This window comes from Corvus hawaiiensis, chromosome 2 (assembly GCF_020740725.1).
Source record: "Corvus hawaiiensis isolate bCorHaw1 chromosome 2, bCorHaw1.pri.cur, whole genome shotgun sequence".
NCBI lineage: Eukaryota > Metazoa > Chordata > Aves > Passeriformes > Corvidae > Corvus > Corvus hawaiiensis.
Window position 1 is genome coordinate 32,546,573 of NC_063214.1, and position 24,135 is coordinate 32,570,707.

General features: G+C 42.2%; 1 protein-coding gene across 4 annotated transcripts; it reads right to left on the bottom strand.

Moving 5' to 3' along the window:
• Positions 1 to 8,440: 8,440 nt before the first annotated feature.
• PARP11 (poly(ADP-ribose) polymerase family member 11) lies at positions 8,441 to 23,581 on the bottom strand. Of its 4 annotated transcripts, XM_048294231.1 has the most exons (9): positions 23,217 to 23,470; positions 20,578 to 20,689; positions 19,901 to 20,029; positions 19,682 to 19,802; positions 18,369 to 18,444; positions 15,070 to 15,142; positions 14,855 to 14,985; positions 11,056 to 11,207; positions 8,441 to 10,630 (listed from the first exon to the last, which is right to left on the bottom strand). In XM_048294231.1, the coding sequence occupies exons 3-9, from the start codon at positions 20,024 to 20,026 to the stop codon at positions 10,317 to 10,319; spliced, it is 993 nt and encodes a 330-aa protein (XP_048150188.1). In that variant the 5' UTR covers positions 20,027 to 20,029; positions 20,578 to 20,689; positions 23,217 to 23,470; the 3' UTR covers positions 8,441 to 10,316. The 4 variants fall into 4 exon arrangements, with proteins under 4 accessions (XP_048150188.1, XP_048150190.1, XP_048150187.1 ...); XM_048294233.1 differs by lacking the exons at positions 20,578 to 20,689; positions 23,217 to 23,470 and adding an exon at positions 23,531 to 23,581; XM_048294230.1 differs by lacking the exon at positions 20,578 to 20,689.
• Positions 23,582 to 24,135: the final 554 nt, after the last annotated feature.

Below are 24,135 nucleotides of genomic sequence, written 5' to 3' on the forward strand. Positions count from 1 at the left end.
TACAACTAAGAGCATCATCCAGATGCTCCTTGAACTCTGACAGGTTTGGTGCCACGACCAGTTTCCTTGGGGAGCCTGTTCCATGGATCGACCACCTTCTCAATGAAGAACCCTTGCCTAATGCTTAATCTGAACTTACCTGGTGCAGCTTCATTGCATTTCCTTGTGTCCTGTTGCTGGTCACCAGAGGGAGGACATCAGCCCCTCCCCTCCACTGCTTGCCATCAGGAAGCTGTAGACTGTGATGAGGTCACCCCTCAGCCTTCTCTTCTCTGTTAAACAAACCAAGGCAACCTCAGCCACTTCCTCCTAAGTCTTGCTTTGAGACCTGTCACCATTTTTGTCACCCTCCTCTGGACACACTCCAATAGCTTTATATCCCTCATTTATTGTGGTGCCCAAAACTGCCCCCGGCACTCGAGGTGAGGCTGCCCCAGTGCAGAGCAGGGAGGGACAATCCCCTCCCTTGCCTGGCTGGCGATGCTGTGCCTGATGCCCCCCAGGACACAGTTGGCCCTCCTGGCTGCCAGGGCACTGCCACTGCTGGCTCATATTCAACTCGCCAGGGTCGCCCACGTCCCTTTCCACAGCGCTGTTCTCCAGTCTCTTGTCCTCCAATTTGTGTGGATAACCGGGATTACTGTGCCCCACATGGAGAATCCAGCACTTGGTCTCATTAAATTCCATACAGCTGGTGATGGCTCAGCTCTCCAGCTCTCTCTGCAGGAGCTCTTTACCCTCGAGGGAGTCCACAGCTCCTCCTAATTTATTATCATTGACAAACTTACTTACTGTACATTTGATTCCTGTGTCCAGATCATTTATAAAAACATTGAAGAGCACTGGCTGTAAAATTGAGCCGTTGGGAATCCCAGTGGTGATTGGCTGCCAGCCTGATGTAACCCCATTTACCCAACAGATTATGGATTTGTCTAGCTTTGTGCTGGGCAGCTGATTCAGAGTAGTATCAAAAGCCTGGTAAAATCCCAAAACACCACATTTACTGGCTTCCCTTGGTCAATTAGGTTCGTGACCTTATAATGAAATGAAATTAAGTTGGTTAAGCCAGACTTTCCCTTTGTGAACCTGTGCTCACTATAATCAATGACTGCATTGTCTCTCAAAAAAACCTTCTCCGTAATTTTACCAGGCACTGGTAAGTAAGACTGGCAGGATCTTAATTACCAGGGTCTTCCTTCTTACCCTTCCTGAAACATTGCCAGCTTCCAGGTGATTGGGACCTCTCCAGACTCCCAAGACCATTGAAGAAAAATAAGGCAGAGAGGTCCTATGGTAACACTGGCCAGCCCCATCAGTATCCTGGGATGAATCCCATCAGGCTCCATAGATTTACGTGCATCCAGCTTGAACAGCTACTCTTGAACAAGTTCAGGCACAGCTGGGAGTTCATCATCCCCTCAGTCCTGGTCTTCCAACACAGGGCTCCTGGGATCCTAGGGCCCATCATCGGTGTTAAAGACAGAGGCAAAGAAGGCATTAAATGCTTTGTCTATGTCCCTATGTGTGGAGTGCCTCACCCTGTCAATCAACAGACCAGTGTTCTCTCTGATTCTCTGTTTGCTGTTAATTTATTTTAAAAAGCCTTTTTTGTCCTTCACAGTGCTGGTCAGCTTGAACTCCAGTCAAGCTTTGACTGCATGAATTTTCTCCCTGCAGTGCCAAACAGGATCTCTCTAGTCCTTCTGCATTGCCTGTTCGTGCTTCCAGTGTCTGTACCCTTTCCTTTTGCCTAAATTCTGTAAGAAGATCCCTGCTCAGCCAAGGCAGCCCTTTGCACTGCTTGCTTGACTTCCCTTCCTTTGGAAATGCCTGCTCCTGTTCTCTTAAGAGATGGCTCTTAAAAAGTGACCAGCATTCATGAGCCCCAATACCTTCAGAAGCAGATCCCCAGGGGTCCACACTAGCTACTCCTTCAGCAGCCCAAAATCTGCTCTTCCCATATCCAGGGACAAAGTTTTCCTGGTGTTTTTTTCTCCAAACACCAACTATTTGAAACACAACTACTTCATGGTCATGATCAAGACAGCCACCAGTCACCACTTCACCCCTGAAACCCTCTCTGGTAACAAACAGCAAAGCTGGGAGGGCACTTAACCTCAGTGCCTCCCTTAGTACCTGCCCCAAGAAGTTATCTTCCATACACTTCAGCAATTTCCTGGACCTGTTTGTGTCCGCTGTATGATATTAACCAGTTGATGCCTGGGAAGTTAAAACCTTCCAAAATGACAAGGACACCTGAACTAGAGATATCCCTCAATTCCTTGTTGAATAATTCATTGTTGTTGTTTCCTCTCCTGGCTGTTTTGCCTTTCCTCACCCTGTCTGTGCAAGCTCAGGACAGCATTGCTGTTTTCCTCTTAGGCCACCTTTCTGTGCTGCCACCATTTGCGTGCTTCCTTTGGATGTCTGAGTTCAGTCAGGAGCTCCTTGTTCATCCATGAAGGCATTTTGACACTTTTGCTTGACTTTCTGGGTGAAGGGATGGACCATTCTTGGGCATAATGTATAATAAACTACCAAAAAATAACAAAAAAAGTATTTCTTTCCATATAACCCGCATTAAAAACATTTTCCTTAAGCCACGTGCAGCTCAGCATTGGCACATGAATAATTAGAGCTGTTGCATAAACTGGCACTTTTTCCAGTAAGGCACCATCAGCTCCATTAGAAAGCATGAATTAACAGGTGTATTTGTGTATACCAATAGCTTACAAAGCCAGGGCATCTACACTGCTTATTTGCCCTGTCCCCCAGAAGACAGGGCAGCTTCCTAACTGCAGCTCAGCACTTTCTATCTCATGTGGCTTTAAAGGAAACCAAACGAGCTATCTAATACACAGTGACCTATTTCTTCCCCCTTAATACTGAACATACAGTCTTTGTGTATGCTCATGTCTATCATGCTCTTCCAATCCCTTTCCCTCAGGGCTAAGCAAACCCATTTCTGAAATATTAAAAACCACAACATTCCCAGGGGAGCATTAAAACCAGTTCTTCATGTTGGTATTTTTTTTCCTATCACATTTTACAGCCACACTCTTCATATTTCTCAAACTGAAAAGAATTAGCATTTAATTTTTATTTTAAAAAAGAAACACCATTTGAGAATGTTTCCCTGTGAGGATGTGGAGCCAGCAATACAGTGGAAGGACTTCTCTCTCAGTCTGTGCCATGATACAGTTCTAATTTTACTCAGTATTCCACAGTTTGCTGAACCATAAACCGGTTTTAAAAACACTGCCACTAAAAATCTCGATCTTCTCTCCTAAGGGAAAGGTATCCTGGATCAAATCCAACATCAATTATATACCGCCTTACCAATTCCCCCCACGGCTGTGCTGAGGTGGTAAACTGTATTTTTGCCCACAAGCTGTCCATCTGTGATGAAGCATTACATAGATTCCAGCCCTGAAGTGCACTGATAACTCAAGGCTCTGTTAGACACACACCTTCCACTCAGGGATTTTCAGTTTGAATGAATAGTTACTAAAAAGAGGATTATATTGTCTTACTGAATGCAATTCTCATAGATAGACTATTAAATTCTGTTCAGTGAGGGATTTGTGCATAAAAGAAAACCTTTCAGAAACTCACCACCTTTATGAGCATGCTTGATAGAAACCTGTTTTTTACAAAGAGACAGCACAGGTTTATATTCTGAAATTTGAAAATCGGTCATATTTACCACCATAGCAGCTAAAGGTCAAAAAACATGGATATCTACTACAATACCTAATGTAATACACAACAGAAGACAGTTTCTTTCCACAAATCAATTGCTTCATGAAGCAATTTAGAGCAATAGCAGAGTTTTCTGCAATTTGTTGACACAAACCATGACATTTTTGACCCTTTTGTCACATTATAGTGATCAATTAAATACAGTAAATTAATGACCACACACTTGCCGTGGAAGAGATGCACTAGAGTGGGAATATTTCAGGAAGCATGGTGGCCTGATGAGAAGCCAAAAGCCAGCCAGTTATGTTTACAGCAGATTGCAACACTTTGCTGTCCCCATGCTCATTGCAACAGTGCTCAGAAGAGGTGCTGTAGCTGTATCTCTCATTTCTGACAGCTCTTTATCATTTGTGCACCACTTCTGTAAGTCTTCTCTCATCACAATGTGTCAAGAGACATGAAAATTTGACTGCAAGTCCCCTGACTCTCCATCCAATACTCCATTCCACTGGGAATATATAAACATTGCCAAACATCCAGGAAGATCATCAGCATGAAAACTGAGTTTAAAAATTTTAAAGGACAGATTTAAAGCAATAATATTCTTACGTTCTCTTCCCTTCTTGCATCCACTCCCCGGCCCCAGTGCACATGCACACTCATGCACCATTTCATTTATGTAACCATCTTTCTCCCATTGATTTTTTCTTACCCCCAGCTTTTCCATCTCTTGTCCTTGTCTTATCCCATTGCTTTGGGTCATATTTCTTATACTAAAAATAAAAACCAAGACAATTAAAAAATATCAGTCTGGAGCTGCTATTTAAGTCACTCTCATAAGCATGCAGTAATTAGCTGATAGAGCTTTGTCAGGGATACTGTATTGTCAACAGCTGTGTTAAAACAAAATCTGTGGTGATAGTATTTGTGGCAGTCAGTCCCTTTACAGAAATAAGTCTTTTAAAAGTAATCCCCCTACTTAATACATAGACAATAACACAGAGTATGCAGTATCCAATCATCCTTTGAAAGGCTTATTTGCACCAACTGTTCTCAGTCGGGATTACTTTCTTGGACAACTTTCACCACCTCAAAGGTAGATACTGACTGGAAAAAAAGATCACATGTACTAGCTACTTGGTCACCTCCAGGTCTGTGACCAAACACATCACTTAATATAATAAACTGTATTAGCATATTCCCACTCCAAATTAGTTTTTATCAATGATCCAGATATTTCATCTGTTTCACTTTATGGCAACATGAATGCAAGCAAAGCATGGGAACAGGAAAAGGGAGGTGAGCAGGCCATGTTGTTCCTGAAACCTGGACATGAGCCAGATGCTCACTATGTGTATTGGTTTATATATTACATTGCTTTATGAATCTAAGGGAAGAAAACTGTATCAGTGGAGAAGCTGAGTGAACATAAGAAACATTTGAAGTTGTTCTTTTCGGTGTCAGTATGATTTCATTCCATTTAAATTAACTTTGGCATTTATTGGCCACAAGACTGAAACAGGAAATGGATATAACTGCTCTTGGCTTCAGATGGGAAACATAATGTCATTTCCACTACCTGCCTTCCTCATTTGCACAGTCTCCAGACATGGACCCAGCAGCTTCCAAATGCGGATACATTTATCCTTTCTATTTTTCTTTCATCCCTCTTTAATTGCAAAAAAAGTTTTTCTAGAAAGGAAAATACTGAAAAAAAACCACCTCAAAGACGTTCAAAGGCAATAGGCAAAATACAAATACAGAAATGAATTACATTTCTAGTTAATAAAGTCAATAGCTGAGAAGAGCACAGCTTCAGTTATTTCTAGCAGTGGAGTCACAATCTCTTTTGCAAAAGATTCTAAAAGTAGTATCAGTAAATTAATCTTCAAATGTCTGCAAATAAGTGTGCAAACAGCCAGAACCACCCGGTTTGCCATCCTCAACATGACAGCAGTATCAAACTCTAAACAGCTCAAAGCACACAAGAAAGAGAAACTCATTTTATGGTATTCCATGGAACTGATTACTGTTTGAATGGGTCCTTTCCCTATACTTACACTCTCTATTACACTGCAATTTATTTTTTTCTTTTGCTTATTGCACTACACACCAAACACTCTCCTATTTCTGTACATTCAAGTGACCCCTTTCCAATTAATATACTCAAAAGAACATGCAGCTTTCCAGGCTTGGTGTTGTTCACCTTGCCTATCTTTTGTCTATTCATTACCATAGGAATGAAATGTGACCTCTCCAACTAAATCCCCAAGTTAGGACAAATGTGGGACCAAAACTGCTGAACATGTTATGTGGCACAATTATCTGTACGAGTATGTGGAAGGAGAGTGATTACTCCTCTACTACCTTTTCTGACACAACAGGAACAGTAAGAAAAGGAGGAAGCCAAGAACAAGAAAATATGGGGATAAACCTGGCTGACATGATAAGGGAAGTAGTAATGAGAACCAAACCTGGTCAGTCATATTAATTGATAAGAGCATGTAAGAGTGAAAGTTTATTTCAGCCTGGACTTTGGAAATGGTATTGGGGGATCAGACTGGGAGGGGTGCAGGAATCAATGGAGCTGTACACACCCATAGGGTGGGGGATTAACAGGGGAAGGCAGAGTCGAGGTGAACAAAGGGGCTTAACAAAGAGGGGTGTAAGAGAGGCCGGTTGGCTTTGAAATGGGGCTGGTCAGTACAATTGTCTGGCCAAGCCCTGTGCCTGCCCAGTACAGTCTGGCCTTGCTTCTACTGTCTCATGAAGTCTTTTCTTAGGCATCTGTGTATGCTCATTCTGTGTCCCCTGGGAACACGCTGCAGGGACTCTGTGCCAGCTGCTGTCAAGCCTCTGTGTGCATGTGGGGAATTTAGTGCCTCCTCCTGGGGTCAGACCTGGGGGTGGGTGCCCCTGGCCTGTGGTGGCAGTGACTGGAGTGAGTGGGGTTTCCATGCCAGCTACTGGAGCCAGCAGGGGGATTGAACGTGCAGCCACTGGGGCAGGAACAGCATCTGTTCCCCAGAACAGCTGTTGGGAGGACACGAGTGAGGTGAGCAGGGAGTTCAGCATGGGACCATGGTCAGTGCCTGTGTGCCTGGTGCCAGCTGTGGTGAGGGCAGAGTCTGTGCCTCCCACAGTGTTGGTGTGCCTGGGCGTGTGCATGTTCACCAGCAAACTCTAAGCTGGACCACCCAGAGACTTGGAAAGCCTAACACCTAGGCCAGGATCCCCCAGTCCATTTGCTATGAAATACACACATTTTGAAAAAATTCAGTTGACCTTTAGTGTGGCTTGCTCACAGAGGGCATTTCTATAAAGAAGTCATCTGTCTCAGTTAAACAAACAAAACAAAACAAAAAAAAAAAGCAGCCAAGCAACCACATTCGTATTTTGCTTGCTCAAAGATTATGCCTCTAAATTCCTCACTAATTCTGCAAGTTTCTGGCAGCAGAGAAAAGAGAAGTTTGGGAGAAGCAAATACATTACAAAGTATTCCATCTGTTGTGAAGACTAGAGGGCTATATTGGAGCAGCCCTATGCAGTTTTGCAAGTCACTGTTTTGGAAGTGCCTAAAAAAAGTAACAACACTGATGGACATTCAGGCCACAGGAACTTTAAGACTGACATGTGCTCATCTTCCTGAAAGTAATTTCCACTATGTAGACTGCACAGACTCACTTGAGCATTCCTGCTATGATCTTCTGTGCTGATAAAAGTTTAAAAAGGGTAAGAGTTGTCCTCAAGCCACCAGCTGAACTGCCATCCAACATACTCCTGAAATTTAAGTTGCTAACTTCAGCCAGCACATTACATATCTCACATCTAGCATGGATAGGAGTGTGCTGGGACGTCTATTAAAAAATAGAGCTGTATCCATTTTTTTTCTTCAGCTTCTAACTCTAAAAATGAGAGTTTGTGCAAACTGACCCTGTAAATGAACTGGAATGCAGACACTGTCCCAAACTGCTCTGGATGAAATGAGATCTGCTCAGCAATAATTGAAGCACACACCCATTGTAAAAAACAAAGCTGGTCCAGGAGGCCAGTATGAGCTGATCTTATTTTTCTATGTCATCCTGAAGTGCTGTGTTCATATGAAAAGATTCTGCCACAAGAATATTTTAGTAAGAAAGCTTTACCTCAGATCAAGACACGTAAGAGAATGACATGCTCTCTTGCACAGGTGTAAAACCAAAATGGAGAACAAAGTTTCACTACATGAAACAGTAACAGAAAACAGCAGGTTTCCTTCCCCAGAATCACACCAAGATCCCTTCTCTTTTCTTTAACACTCTACAGGCCAAGAAATTATTTTCCTCCCTTTCTTTCTCACTGTTCCTTTTATTAAGTCCAACTATTTCCTGTATTGGCTACTTGTACAGTTCTGGACTTTGCTTGCAATAATAATCGCTCTCCTCCTGTCAGAAAAAGGACGGTTATTTTACAGACATCTTCAATAACAGAATTCATCAGCACAAAAACAGACACCAAAAAGCAGAACATGTGTAACATTGAAAGAAGAGGTAAAACTTCAATTGTGCAGTAAGATTAAGATTGTGCCATTCAATTCAAATTAAGCAACAAACAAGACACCACAACACAAACAATCAGAAAAGTCTCTGAGATCATTAAAGATTATGGTCCTTTGTGTCCATGAGATGCTAAAAAAGAAACTTCAGTTTTCTTAACTAAAAAGGTCTGTTCAGACCTCAGAAGAAAAAAAAAGACCAAATCAAAGGAACAACGGCACATGTATTTGTTAATTTCACAAAATGTATGCTCTGTACAATACTGTGTAAAAATAAAAGGGAGTCAGTAATACACAAATTCCCTGCGTGATTCGCTATTATTTCATACAACAGGGAGAACAAAGTGCCTTTTGCAGAGCTAGTGTAGTAGTGAATCAAACACAAATCACACCCACAAGAGTAGAACCTAGAGTTTCAAGTGGAATCAGAAATCATACTTCCTAAAATAAAGGAAAATGCATTTTAGCCCTAAATGGTTTAGGGACAGGAAAATTGCCATGAAATTACAAATAGAAACAGATACACAACTTGTGCAAGATCCACTGACAGGCAGTGGTAACAGCACTCAAGAGAAGAAGAGATATTTGTGTCCTCAGTTATGATGCCAGATATGTTGTCATGTTCTGCTTCCAGTTCCACCAGTTTAGTATGACTTTGAGCAGACCTGGCCATGCTAGCAGCTGCAGTGCCTTTTAAATAAAATACATTTTAAACATAGCCTTTGATCCAAAAAGTCCATTAACAATTCTATAACAAACCAACACAGATCATTCTACATCTGCCACAATTATATACTGTTTCTACAGGGACTTGTTACTGCCCATAGCCAAAGAAAAAGCCTGGAAAGGTTTCAACTTTGACTTTGTCCATTAGTGCTACTTAGGTCGTTTAACAAAGAACACTAGAGACACAAATTCCATACCAAATCATTTAACACATCAGTACATTTCACTGTAACAGCTCCTTCCTCAGCCTCTTCATGTGTTTAGGTACTCAGGTTTGTTCTTTTCCCAAATACTGTCCCTTTTGCTCTTTCTACATGTGAAAAATACTCTTTAACTTTACAACTATACCAGTTATGAAAACCTGGTCTACACAATTGTTACTGAAAGCTTTCTATTACAGTCTTTAAAAACTAAAGGATGACATCTTTTGAAATCTTCATCGTTATTTTAACTGTATTATTTCCAGTTAAGTTAATCTAAACATTGTCTTCAGTAACAGCACGTACATGAGCACTGAGTGCATCTTAAACTCTGACCAGACAGGAATCACAGCAGCACATGAATACCGTAACAAGATGGCAAAAATTCCATAGGAGAAGAACTGAGAAAGGTGTATGGCACTGCTGATACCTAACAGTGAGCCCAACAGTTACATACCAAACAACTAACAACCACAAGTTTATGGGCCTCATTTCCATCAAAACCAACAGTCAAATCCTAGTGCAAGGGTTTTGTAATCTTCCCAGTATATAATTGAAGCTTACAGTAAAATGTACATAAAGTTAAACCTAACAGCTTTGTTGAACTTTATCTGGAGGAAACTGATGAAGGAGCTGTAAATTCAGGTTTTTTTAGGTTTAGAATCCAAACTAAGAGACCTCCAAACAAAGCAACATGTACTACAGAACATAGACACACACACACACACACATAGCCATGTCCCCTGGGGTTTCGCTGTTGTTGTTCTTACTTTATGTTTTATAGGCAATCTTTATAAAAGATTAGTTTCATCATATGCATACTATATTAGAGGCATATTTCTACCACTTCTAATATACTTTAGAAAATCAGAACATAAATCTTGCCTTTGAAAACTTACCAATGCTCAATGTATTTAAGGCTCACCAAGCAATTTCAGATTTGTAATAGTCTCTACATTTGAAAAATGCATTAGTAAAGTTTACACATTTTTAAACAGTTCACCAGTCTCTCTTAAATATTTAATAGCTTCCCTCCTCCATAAATTTATGCCAGCTTTTCTTTCACCTCTCTTTCATGCATCATGTTTCTATGTTGTTGTCTTTACAAAAGGAACAAAAGTATCAAAAAACCACAAACAATACTCAGTTCAAACTTAACAAAATTCTATTAAGTACTCAGGGTAGATTTGGTTGGCATCGAAGATGACAAAGATCTTTGGGTTCCAGGTATTATCCACACAGCTGTCGTACAAGTTCACAAAGCTTCCATCTTTTGAAGGAGGCCTCATGTATTTTGAATCACCACCAATATAGTCACCAGTTAACACACGAGCAAGAAACATGACTTTATCTGGTCTATGCAGATGAGGCTGCAGATTCACACCATGAATCTGAAAAGTATCTCCATGCTTCATGCTCTCTTTGCAGAAGTGGCTGGAATATGATGCATCTCTTGCAAAATAGGTCCCTTTCAAATAAAAAACATAGAAAATTTGATGACATTCTTACCATGACAGCTTGACTACTAGAGCATAGCTATCAAGATGATGAAAAATGTCAGTTCTTTTATGTCCATTAACAATATTTTTTTTGTTGTTATTAGATTATGACAATATGACCAAATATTTTTAGTGTGAACATTTTAGCAGGGAGATTGTCTTGTGATCAACACTGCTTTGCTGGGCATCCCTTCCCCATGCTCCCTGGTCCTACCAGCGAGTTGTGACAATTACATTCCTTACTGCATCCTTAATTACACTTGCCATAAAAGCAAAGCTGTATTAAACAGCTCTTGGGTAAACAAAAGGCATGCATCATAAAGTACACACTATAGGGAACACTTAATGTTGAGCTGCTAACACTACCACTGTTGTATGTGACAACAATACTTACCTTTTCCATACACAGCAGCATGCATCCCATTTATTCTCCAGTCAAAATTATGAATACATATTGCTTCTACAAATTCATTACTGGTGCCATGAAACAGCATCTGCTCATTAATCGTTGGGACACCTCTTTTCTTCTTCAGCTGAGCTTTTTTCCTGCAGAAAACACACAATAAATACATAAATAAGCACATAATAAATAAATAGCTGTGCAAACACACTAAATTACTACTGTGAAAGCACTGCTGAGGGTACAGACCTAACACATTTCACTTTACAAGTACCTAGATGACTCTAGTTTTTAAACATGTCATAATTCTTAAGGTACATATTTAGAAATCACACATTTCTGAATGCTGTGGAACTATTTTCCAACATAGTCTAAGATTTGGAAAAAAGGTCATCCTACACCAATTTTATCAACATTGTTCATTTGTTACTAGTTTCAGTGTGGTCATTTTCTGCAGATACATTTTTAAAAGAAAGGTAATTTTGCACATTTTGTTCTCTCCACCTATTTCAATGTCATGGTGGAAGGGATAAAAAAACTGGTAGATTATGAAGTACTATTACCTGTGTAAACCAGCAAAAACTGATCTAAGGGCTAGTTATGCTGAACACCTGAAATTTCTTCCATCAGCAGCCCCCTGCTGTTGGCTGCTGATCTCTGACAATATATAAATGTAGCCTGAAGTAACTTCTCTTGAAACAGGGGAATGGAACAAATTTATAGAAAAAGTGAATAATCAGTTCTCAAAAGATGTTCTGTAACAGTCCTTTACTATCTCTGACCAGTTCATTTCATAAAGCTAATTTAGAATTGTCATTAATATGGAAACTATTGTAAGAGGCAAATGTGTTCTGACCACTACAGTGATGCAAATAATCACTCAAGCATTGATCAAATGTAAACTCTTATTTTATCAATGAAACAAAACACTTTTTCAAAACCATAGAAGTTTAAGTAGCAATTGTTCCTCCTAAGTAGTAGAATATACCAGACACACTGGAAATCTGGATCTGCATAATGCAGGAATGCCACAACATGACACTTTGGTAATTTGGAACAGAAATCGGGGAGTCCAACTGTTCTAAAAAGCATCATTTTAGCACTTTCCACCACCAGTGACAAGCTAATCCAGTTCAACAAAATTAACTTTATCCAGCATTGAGAAAATTCGCATTCAGCCAATTCACTCAATAAAAGGCAAAACCTACAGCAAGACTAAATACCCAGAGACATGCTCTCTGTACATATGTAAGCACATAAGCTTTTACTAAAAATGGTCAGCAATCTCACTGACCAACACCTTTTTTTACTTGCTGTACTCCTCGACAACTCCAAACTGAGATGCTGGACTAAAAGCATCATCCTCTTTTCAACTTTCCTACCTGGGACACCAAAAGAAGTGAATTTGAAATGCTGGAATACCTATCTCTTTGTAAAATACTACCAGGCAATAATTTCTTCACCAGTGTGTGTAAGCCTGTAGCACTGCCATGTGACCCAAGGGCAGGACCCAGCATTTCACCTTATTAAACCTCATACAATTGGCCTCAGCCCATGGATCCAGCCTGTCCAGACCCCTCCGCAGAGCCCTCCTGCCCTCCAGCAGATCAACACTCCCACCCAGCTTGGTGTCATTTGCAAACTGACTGAGGCTGCCCTTGATCCCCTCGTCCAGACCACGGATAAAGATATTAAACAGGACAGGGCCCAACACTGAGCCCTGGGGGACACCACCTGTGACTGACTGGACGTAACTCCATTCACCACCTCTCCCTGGGCCTGGCTGTCCAGACAGTTTTTTACCCAGCAAACAGTGCACCTGTCCAAGCCATGGGCAGCCAGTTTCTCTAGGAGAATGTTGTGGGAAAACAGTGTCGAAGGCTTTACTGAAGTCCAGGTAAAAAATAACTGCAGCCTTTCCCTCATCCACTTAGTGGGTCACCCTGTCATAGAAGGAGGTGAGGTTGGTCATCTCAAGTAGGACCTACCTTTCCTAAACTTATCCTGGCTGGGCCTGGCCCCTGGTTAGCCCCTACATGCTGTGTGATGGCACTCAGGATGAGCTGTTCCATGAACCCCCCTGGCACAGAGCTCAGCCTGACAGGTCTGTAGCTCCCTGGATCCTCCTTCCAATCCTTCTTGTGGATGGGCATCACGTTTGCTCACCACCAGTCAACTGGGACCTCCCCAGTGAGCCAGGACTGCTGGTAAATGGTTGAAAGTGGCTCAGTGAGCACTTCATTGGCTCCTGTGGTATCCTCCAGTGGATCCCATCCATCCCTATAGACTTGTGTGGTGTAGCAGGTCACTGACCACTTCCCCTTGAATTATCAGGGCTCCAATCTGCTCCCTGTCTCTGTCTTCCAGCTCAGGGTCTGGGTGCCCAGAGAACAATTGATCTTACTGTTAATGCCTGCTTTGCCTCACTCTTTAAGTACCTCACCCTTTTCCTCATCCTTTGTCACTATGTTTTGCCCACATCCAGTAAAGGATGAAGATTCTCCATAGCCCTCCTCTTGTTCCTGATTTATTTTTAAAAACATCTTTATTGTCTTTTATGGCAGAGGCCAAATTGGGTTCTAGTTGGGCTTTGGCCCTTCTAAACTCTCTTTTTCGTCTGAATTCCAGACAAAAGTTCTCTGTTCAGCTAGGATGATCTTATTCCTTGCCTGCTTGTCTTTCAGCACATGGGGACAGCCTGCTCCAGAGCCTTTAGGATTTCCCTCTTGAAGAGCATCCAGCCTTCCTGGACACCTTTGCCCCTCATGACTGCCTCACAAGGGACTCTGTCGAACAGTCTCCTGAACAACCCAAAGTCTGATCTCTGGAAGTCCAAGGCAGCAGTTCTGCTGACCCCCTTCCTTACTCCTCCAAGAATAAAAGAAACTTAATTAAAAGTAGGATAACTCTCCTAACCATTAACATGTATGAGGAAATTCACTTCCTCACACGTTAATGATATAGCTTTAAATTAACAATAAATTACATATCTTTAAAAAAAATCGTGTAACTTACGCAAAATTTTAATATACATCTGGTTAGTTATTTCCTCACTCTTTAACTTAGTCTAGATGATTTTATTACTGCAAAACATCTTTAAACCTTCTGATATGTACTCCTTCCTAAAAGATACACAAATACCTTTTGTCATGTACAATTGCTGACAATTGTTTACATTTACAACTGCTTACAATTAACTGACACCACAAAATAAGTGGACACCAAACCGGGCACTTCCTACTTCTTCCAGGACAGCACAATATGAAGAGGGAAAAGCCAAGAACTTTGAACAAGGTTTTGTAGCACATTAAACTTAAAAGAAATTGCATGAATATGTGTTAATTCAACACTTAATTCTGTCCTACACTTCATAAAGTTAAAAAATCCAACAAGACAGAAATATTCATTTGCTTTATTCAGTAAAAATTAAAATAATACAAACCTCTCAAGGAATCATTTTACAAAAAGCTAATTTTTATTCTCTTTACTTCACTGTAAGGATCATGAGCATCTACCACATGGATATTCTGAACATCTTTTAACATATTATCTGTGCTACAGTTTTATCTAATGCATTTCTACAAGTATTACATTTCTGCACCTGTAGAAGCTACAGAGTCTTGAAAATCAAATTTTGAATAGAGAGAAATGACAAATAAGAAAAATTTTAAATGTTAAAAAGTAACAAAAATTTTCATTAATAATAAAAACAATTAAACATATTTCTGCTGCATGACTTAAAACTTTTCTCCATAAACAGTCCTAAAACTGTTGGTTTTAGAAATAATCTCACCTGCAAAAAAACTCCCACAAGTCTAGATTTTGTATTCTCTTAATTCTTTTAATTCGGTGGCTATCCATTGTTTTTCCAAAGAGACTAGAAACTTCATTATATTCATTTGTTTTCTTTTGCAAAGGAATAAGCTGGAAAAAAAGAGGTTAGTACGATTTCAATTCGATGCATTTCATTGTCACATGTTTTTGACCAATTTGTATATCAACTCTTACCTGGTATGGCTCCTCAGTATTTACATTCTCCCAGTGTGAAGGCATAGGGATAGCCTCATTTTCACAGATGAAACTTCAAACAAAAAAGGTAAAAACACATCACTTCAAAGACATGAGGCATTTTCTTCCTGTCAAACTCCTGCTCCAAACAACACAGTAGGCAAAAAAAGCAAACCCTCATGAAGTGTATACAGAGCTACTAAAAAAGAGTAATTTAAGCATATGCACTACATACATAAGCTCTTCAGAATTAAAACTGGGACTAAAAGAAATCTCCTGAAAGTTAAAAATGTCATCACACAGAAATAAGAGTACTGAATGCAATTATTCAAAAAGCAAAGTAAATTGCTACATCATTGTATGCACTATTTAGCAAATTTATGTCGGGGTCCCTTCCCCCTGCCATGTGGTCCTGGGAGAGAGGCCCTGGGGGGGAGGCACAGCGTTTCCCTGCCCCTGCTCAGCCTCGTTCCCCATTGGTTGATTTGTGTTCCCTGCGCGGGCAAGGACCCTCGGGTCCCGTGACTGTAGGAGTTCCTCGGCAGAGCTCCGGCCATGGGGCTGGAGAAATAAACATCTCTGAAATGTCTATCAAGAATCGGTTCATAGATATTTCTTTTCCACGGGACTCATTGTCTGATACGCATGTTACAGTATCCCCACTGCAACAAATGGTAGAGAATGCCGGCAGAACGATCCCCGATCCCTACAGTGACTGATTTGTGAGTAAACTCTGGATTTCTCATCTTGTTTTTGTTTTGCTGTTCCATCTCTAAACTATGGAGGAACCGTGGAAAGACTCTTGGCTCTCAGAACCACATATGGACATTTATCTTAAACTTGAAAAGATTCTCGAACAATGATTTGTAAATTTTAGCTTAAGTCAAGCTCAAAAGGAACTGAAACACTTCCTGGCATGGTTGTTTAAGAACATTTTCTATGTTTCTTGGGATTTAGTTCTTACCAAAGACTTTTGGAATACTGCTTGGACACAGTTAATTTCTGAGTCAAAATATATGCCGATGAAAGAATATTTTCGTGAATATTATTTAGTTACCGAGACTGTTGAGCAATGTCAGCTGTGTTCTGGCGAAGGGAAGCCTGGCGCAGGGACCTTGCAGCCTCGGCCACGTGCACTGAGCACTCTGCGAGCAGCAGCGAGGCAGTTCCCGCGCGCGGGCGGAGCCAAGCGAGCCGCAGTGTCGGCGGCGGAGCGAGGCGCGGCGGGAGCAGTGGGACCCGGCGGTGCCCGCCCGGCCCCACGCAGCGCGTGGTGGAGCGAGCCCCGTGAACGCCCGACCGAGAGGGGCGGCGCGCGGGCGGTGGCGGTGGAGCGGAGCCGTGCCCAGCCGAAACATGCGCTGGAGCAGGGAGCGGGGGAGTCATCGCTCGGGGGCCCAGCCGAGACGTGGGCGCGGCCCCAGGCAGCGGCAGCACAGCTGAGAGCAGAAGCGGCAGCGCGCGGGGAGCTGAGTGGCCCAGCCCACGTGGCCCTGAATGCAACCCCAGGAAGAGCGCACAGGCACGAGCAGCCCCAGCGGCCCCAGCAACCCTGGCAATTCCAACATGGGAGCGAGCAAAAGTGAAAGAGAAAGCAAAAACGCAGCGAGACAGAAAACAGCAGCCACTTGGAAAAAGGAAAAAATCACCATAGCTAAGGTTTTAGGAATAGTAGAATGGTATAATGTTAAACAAAATTATGGTTTTATAACAAGATGTGACAACCAAGAAGACATATTCGTTCATAGAACTGCTATTAAAAAGAATAACCCTGAAAAATGCATCCCAAGCTTGGGAGATGGAGAGGTGGTGGAGCTCAAAACTGTGCAAGGTAGAAAAGGGTTACAAGCAGCAGAGGTCACTGGGCCTGATGGTGCTTCTGTAAAAGGCAGTATATATGCTAAAAATTGTAGTCATGTTAGACAATATCTCCATTATAAGCCCCCCCTACAGTCTCCCTTTCCTAATCCCACCTTTCCCTTTTATCCTATATTCTATTACCCCCAGTGTATTCCCAATCCATTTTCTCACCCATGGTTTCCCTCACAAAACCATGCCTTTGCCAACTGTTTCCCCAAAAATCCCTTTTCAATGCCGAGTGGGGAATGAAGAGGGGAAGGAAAGAAATTAACTATTTTTGTTTGGCGTTCCAACAGGTACAAATAGAAGAAACCCTCTCCTGCCTCAGTTTCCCCACAAAGCATGCCCGGCGAGTCCTGCCCCCTTCTGTCAGCCTTAAGATGTTCCAGAGAATCTGTTTGGACATTTAAAGACTCAGGAGGGTGGCTTGTTTTGTTTTCAACTGTCCTTGTTATCTCATGTTTATCCAGTTGTTCTCAATGTTAAGTTTTAAATCTCTTTTGTTAAAAATAAATGGGTGAAATGTTGGGGTCCCTTCCCCCTGCCATGTGGTCCTGGGAGAGGGGCCCTGAGGGGAGGCACAGGGCTTCCCTGCCCCTGCTCAGCCTTGTTCCCCATTGGTTGTTTTGTGTTCCCCTGCGCGGGGAAGGACCCTCGGGTCCCGTGATTGAGCAGTTCCTCGGCAGAGCTCCGGCCATGGGGCTGGAGAAATAAACATCTCTGAAACATCTATCAAGAATCAGCCTATATATATTTCTTTCCATGGGCCTCATTGTCTGATACATCGTGTTGCAGTATCCGCACTATAACAAGTATCTACTGAAAAAAATGTTCACTTCAAAAAAACAGGTCTTCTTTAAAGTTACTGTAAACAGATTGCTACTACATTTCTTATGACAAATGACAAATTTCTTTTTGAATGTATAACCACACTACAATTCAGAACTAAAATTTTTCTCAGAAACTATTTGGGGAAAAAAACCCAGACATCTCATGTACTAAATTTCACCTGTGGCAGTAACACTGCATAGCTCAGTTTATTGTTTGCTGAGTACCAGATTTACTTAAGCACAGATTTACATCTAATGACTGATCAAATAGCAAGAAGCTGACAATCTAAGGCAATTAGACTCATAAAAGACAATTTTTTTAACTCCTAGTCATTTTAGAGCAAATGAGTAAATATAGGCAAGAAATATAAATCAATCTTTTTTTACTCTTACAATAATACTTCTAAATAATTTATGAAGTCAATGGATCAAACTATTCCATTTTTTGGTGCTGCTTCCCTGCAGCAATTCTGATTCAACAGGTATTCAGAGCAAGTGACTCCAAAAGCAAATAAATATAAACAATAACGATAAAACATTTTTGCTTCATTTTACTTCGAAGAATCAGGAATAAAATAAAAATAAGCAGTCTTCCTCTTATCTCCTTACCTGAATGAATTGATTGCAAAGGGAGCTCGCTTTATTGGACGCTGCTTAAGGGTAGTTAGGTTGATTTGTTTCATCACTGAGCATAAAACAAGAATTAGGATGAAAGTTTTGGGAATTCATCTACAGCATATGAAACATTTAAGTGTCATTTTTTAAAAGAATGTTGCTACACCCTGAGTTACTTGACAGGAATTCCTATTTCAACAAGTAACAAATCAGCATTTTCAATAAAGGTTTCTAAATGCATTGTCATTTATATGAGTTGGCAAAATGTCCAAATATTACAGACACAAAACATTTCTTTTTAAAATATTCATCTAACCCACTAAATCACAGGCAAAACTTCCACTGACTTTAATGGGACGACAAAGAATACACTATCCTTAATGTAAGACATCATGACCTACAGACAGTAACATAAAAATTGTTCTTCAACATTTGCTTGTAGTGTATTTATTCTGGATGCAAAATGTAGTTTTTTATAAGCAGACATTTCAACACAAGTAAGCATAAAACTCCTTGTATTGTTAGATATTACTTTACTGCCAGTATATTGCTGTTTTACTCAGCCCCCACTTTCTGTATTTGAAATATTTGAAATTTGAATACATATACTGGAATATGCATTTATTTCCTTCATAGGAAACAGCATACAGCTGTTTTGTAATTTAATCAGAAAATAAACAATCTATGAATGAAAAAACAAAAAAAAAGTTATTAGAATACACCTTTGAGCAAAGAACAGATTACATTTATAATTAGCTACGTACACTAGAAACCTATAATACTATGTAATTTACAAGAACAGCATAAATGAGATCTTTACAATCTACTAGAAAATCCTTTTGCCTATCTCCTTGTTCTTCTGAGAACAGAACTGGCTTCAACTACCTGCTGAATTATTAAATCACTTTGAAGCCAGTATTTTGCAGGAAGCCTCCTTCACAGCAATGTTTCTTACGCAGACTGAATGGAAGGGGTTTTCCAAGCTTACTGGCAGTTGCACATTAATAAAAAAAGGTTCAAACTTCCCAGTTCAATAGATGTATCCTATGTGCCACTGCAGCTGAAGCAAGCAGGAGGAACACAATGGACTGCTATTTAACAAAATATGCTACTTTATTAATAAACTACACAAAAAAATGTAACAGGGCAGCTGTCTCTAAAAACTCCTATGTACCTTCCAGTACAGAAGACATTCTCAATCATGTTTTCGCACCAGATACGAGGATAATAACCTGCTGAATTAACAAATGTACTGGTGTATCTGAGACCTTCCATTACTTAAATTTACTCTTTGGAAAGACACATACCTGAAAAGTCCAGTGTGTAGTTAAACTTTGTAGTGGTAAAGGACAGAGATCCATGAGGGTCTGTTCGGAAACTCCTTTCAATATCTTCACTGCTAATAGAGCAGTGACTGTTTGAGTCAGTCTTCAAAATAAAAGAAAGAGCACATTTAGGCAAACTCAGCAATAGGCAATTTGATGTATGGAATCCATCAGAGCCAATATAACTTCATAGGTATTTACCTGAAACATATGCCATTTGCCACACTCAGCCAAATAAAACCAGCCCCACTGGGTATCAGAGGTATCCATCTCTTCAACTGAACTTTCCATCTTTGCAAACACATCTTCTGATGGTCCTTGAAGCATTTCCTGAAATATTCACACACAATACCAAAAAAAAGTTTAGAGAAATTTATAAAAAAAGCAAAATAAGGTGCATTTGCAATAACTACCAAAAAAAAATCCTATCAGGCTGAGGACAGATCTGTTCTTTCTCTTCCAGAGAAAAATTCTCAATTTGCTACTTATCCAGTATTATTCTTTAAGTTAGTTAAACATTTTCAAAATTCTCTTAATTGTCTGTAAAGTGTGACAGTAAAGGCAAGAGCTATAGGCTTTATGTGATCAAAGAGAGGTGCTAAATTTCATATTGATGGTTGTAGGATCAAGGCCACTAAGAAATACACAACAGGCTCTTCATTCATACTTCTCAGGAATGAGGTGCTGGGGTTACATCCAAAAGCTTGATGGAAACATCCACTAGGTACTCACCAGCAGTGAACAAATCAGACTGGAAATCAAAATTTGTAAGACAAAAAACTAAAACTAAGACAAAGAATACAGTTATTTAACTGTGCAAGACCCCAGTACATTATTCCTTCACACTGCATGAAGAATTTTCCCCCTAATGCACCCACCTAAAAATGACCCAGTAAAATTCCTGGTACTCGGTACTTGTATTTACAGAGAAGGTTCACACCAAAAGCCGGAGTGGCTCCCACAAAAGCAATGACTACCACACTTGAGGTTCTGAGGGATGGAACAAAAAGAACTGAGGAAAGGATATAACAGAGGTCTACAAAATCATGACAAAACCAAATAGGGAATAAATCACATGTTCTTCTGACATACAGAGGAGACACCTATTGAAGGTTGCACATGTCAAGTTCAAAGTAAGTGAAAGAAAAACTTCATGAACCAGATGGCAACCTATGGAATTTCTTTTCATGGTATGGTGTGGATGCTGCAAATTTATGGCAGTTCAAAAGCAGCTAGACAAGTTCAAGCCTACCAAAAGCTATGCCAGACTACCTTTAGAAGAACAGTCCCTGCCAGATTTCAGCTCATTCTTCATTCGTCAATAAAATCCTGAAAACTCTCAAAGTGCTTACCTCTACTTGCATGTACTTCCTAACATGTCAACTTTCTGCAATAACCTCCCCAAGCAAAAATTCTAAGCAAGTTTCAGGGAATCTTTCAGAGAAAGAAGCTTGCCTCACTCCCAGAAAAGGTCAACAATTCATCCACTCTAACTGTTTAAGCAAAACACTTTGGCACTCGTCCCAAATATGTCCTCAAGTTCACTTTTTCTTCCAATAAGTGAAACAACACCCTCCAGCACAAGTCAAACAACGTGCAGTTAGTATCCTGGAGGCTTCAGTTGTTTCCTGGTCACTTCAACCCAGAAAAAATAGAGACCTGAAGAAGACAAATACTGGCGACTACAAGTAGGCATCCCTGTTTTGGCCAGTATCACTGGGGCAGCAGTTCAGAGCAGGAGGCACTTCTAGCACTACCCTTCACCCCCCATTTTTCCCAAGCTAGCCTGCTGTAATTGTTTGGAAAAAAAAAAATCTGAGAAACCTTTGTGGTAATAGCTAGAGGCTGTATTCTAATCATCAAAAGCTCCAAAGGGTTACAAAAATCTAGATGCTTAGAGATCAGGGGAATCATAAGTGGACCTCCAAAACATCACCAAATTGCAGAATCTGAGGGCAAACCTTCTTCAGTGAAAATGGAAGCCTACCCAAGGCTACATACATGGATTGCTGCCTCAAGTTCAAGCAGCACTACACAAAAGGTGCATCAGCTGCACAGAAAAAGTATTTTGAAAGAGATAAGAAAACCATTCTCTACTTCACAGAGCATCTGTCAATGTCTCTTCTATTACCCACAGCGAGCAGCCACAGAGCCTACCTTCACTTGGTATGATGGCCAACATCTTTTGATGAAAATCTTTCCGCTTCAGCTTGATTTTTCCTCTCGGATAAGTATTTGGCTATGTTCTATCCTACTGAGAGCAGGCAGAGGTAATCTGCCCTTCTTTAAAGCTGAGGAAAGCAATTCAGGCTTTTCTTGGTAATGTTTTGTTTCCTCATGTTCCCACTAAAATGGTCAGAACTCAGCTCCCTCCCAGTGTCAGCTCAGGGCCTTGACTGATCAATCAAATCAATGACACCTTTTGAACAAGAGGACACGCCTTCACAAGCAGAGAAGGCATGATTATCTGTGCCTGTCAACACGCTCAGAGTCCTCCAAGGGCAACTCAGCCTCCAGAATAAACCATTTAGTAAGGAGATAGTTATTCCCATGGCTTTCAAAAATCTTACATTCAATCCACATATATTCCCCTAGTCACAAAGTCTAGGGTAAGCAGGTAGATTTCAGGATACTTTAGAAATGTGGAGGAAAGACCTTAAGGCATGAACATGTAAAACCATAAAAACAAGAGAGCTGTTATCAAAGGTGACACAAATCCAAAATGTTTGAACGAATTACAGATTAATTCAAAATCAAATGCACACCATTTATAAGCATTAGGTAGCATTTTGAGAAGGCTCCCAACCCCCATTATTAGCACTGTTTCTACTGGTCTGGGAGTTACCAGAAGAGCTCAGATTAAATTAGTTTCTCAGGAAAAACATCCTCCTAAACAGGAAAAGCACTTGTTGTGCGCTGTGACTGAATGGCTTTACTAGTACTGGCAATGCACTTCCTCTTTATTCCAGAAGTACTTTGTGTTCGACTGATAGACATGCTTTACAGTGTGTAGAGTCACAGAATGCTTTGGGTTAGAAGAGAACTTTAAGACCATCTGGTTTCAATCCCCCTGCCATGAGCAGGGACACCTTCCATTAGACCAGGTTGCTCCAAGTCCCATCCAACCTGGCCTTGAACACTCCCAGGGACAGGGCATCTACAGCCTCTTTGGGCAACGTGTGCCAGGGTCTCACCACCCGCATGATAAAAACCACAGCAGCATCCCAATGGGCTACTCTGTGGACTCCCGCGCTGTCTGCTTCACTTGGCACATCGTGCTTTATTGCCAAAGGCTCCACCTACAAACATCGACTTGGCACAGAACCCTGCTGGGAACACAGGCAGCGCTAAGGGGATCTCTGGCTCTTCCTTAGAGAACAGGACACCTGATTAGGAGACTTGCCTGAGGTGAGCCCGCAGGGCCCGGGAGGTGAGGCGAGGAGAAGGAACAGCATTAGCACGAGTACGGGACACACGGTGAAATGACAATGCCCTTCCCACCTGCGCCCCCACGCACCCGCTCCGTGCTGCCGGGGGCCACCGTCGCGATCACACCCGTAACCGAACCCTCCAGAGCGGAATCCACTGGCGCTCAAGGGCACGGCCCGGCGACCGATCCGAGCACAGAACCACTACTCCTCCATCGGGACCGCAGGCCGCTCCTACACGTACAGTGGCCGACACCTCCCACTCCCGTGCCCAACCTGGCAGCGCGCTGTGCGGCGGGGCGGGGCGGGCAGCGGCCTACGGGGCTCGGCACGGGGCTCGGCGCGGGGCTCGGCGCGGGGCTCGGCGCGGGGGCGGCGGCCGCTCCGCCCCGCCCGCACTCACCGCATGGGCCGCGCGCACCGGGCGCGCTCCCCACAGGCCGCCCGCGCGGCGCGGGCCGGGCGCGCGGGGCCCGCTCCGCTGCCGGCGCTTCCGTTACCGGCGGCCGCGAAGGGCGGGGCCAGCGCCGCGGCGGCCCCGCCCCATTGACCCGGCGGGGGCGGAGCCGCGGCCGTGGGGCGGGGAGGGGACGGGGAGGGGGCGGGCCAAGGCCAGGGCCAGGAGGTGTTGTGGTACCTGTGCCACAGTGTCAGCACCGATACCAGTACCGGCCCAGTCCCAATCCCAGCACCACTTCCAGCACCAGTCCCAGTGCCAAAAAGAGTCCAAACACCTGCTCTAGTACCAATACCAGTACTAGGCCCAGTTCCAGTATCAACACCACTGCCTGTGCCTGTCCCAGTACCAGCACCAGTCTCAGTTCCAACACCGGTCCAAGTACCTGTACCAGTACAAATACTGGGCCCAGTGACAGTATCAATACCAGTTCAGTGCCAGTGCCACTTCCAGTCCCAATCCCAGTGATACACCAGTAAATGTACCAGGCCCAGTCCCAGTTCCGGCACCAGTACCAATTCCAAAACCAGTTCAAGTACCTGTACCAGTAC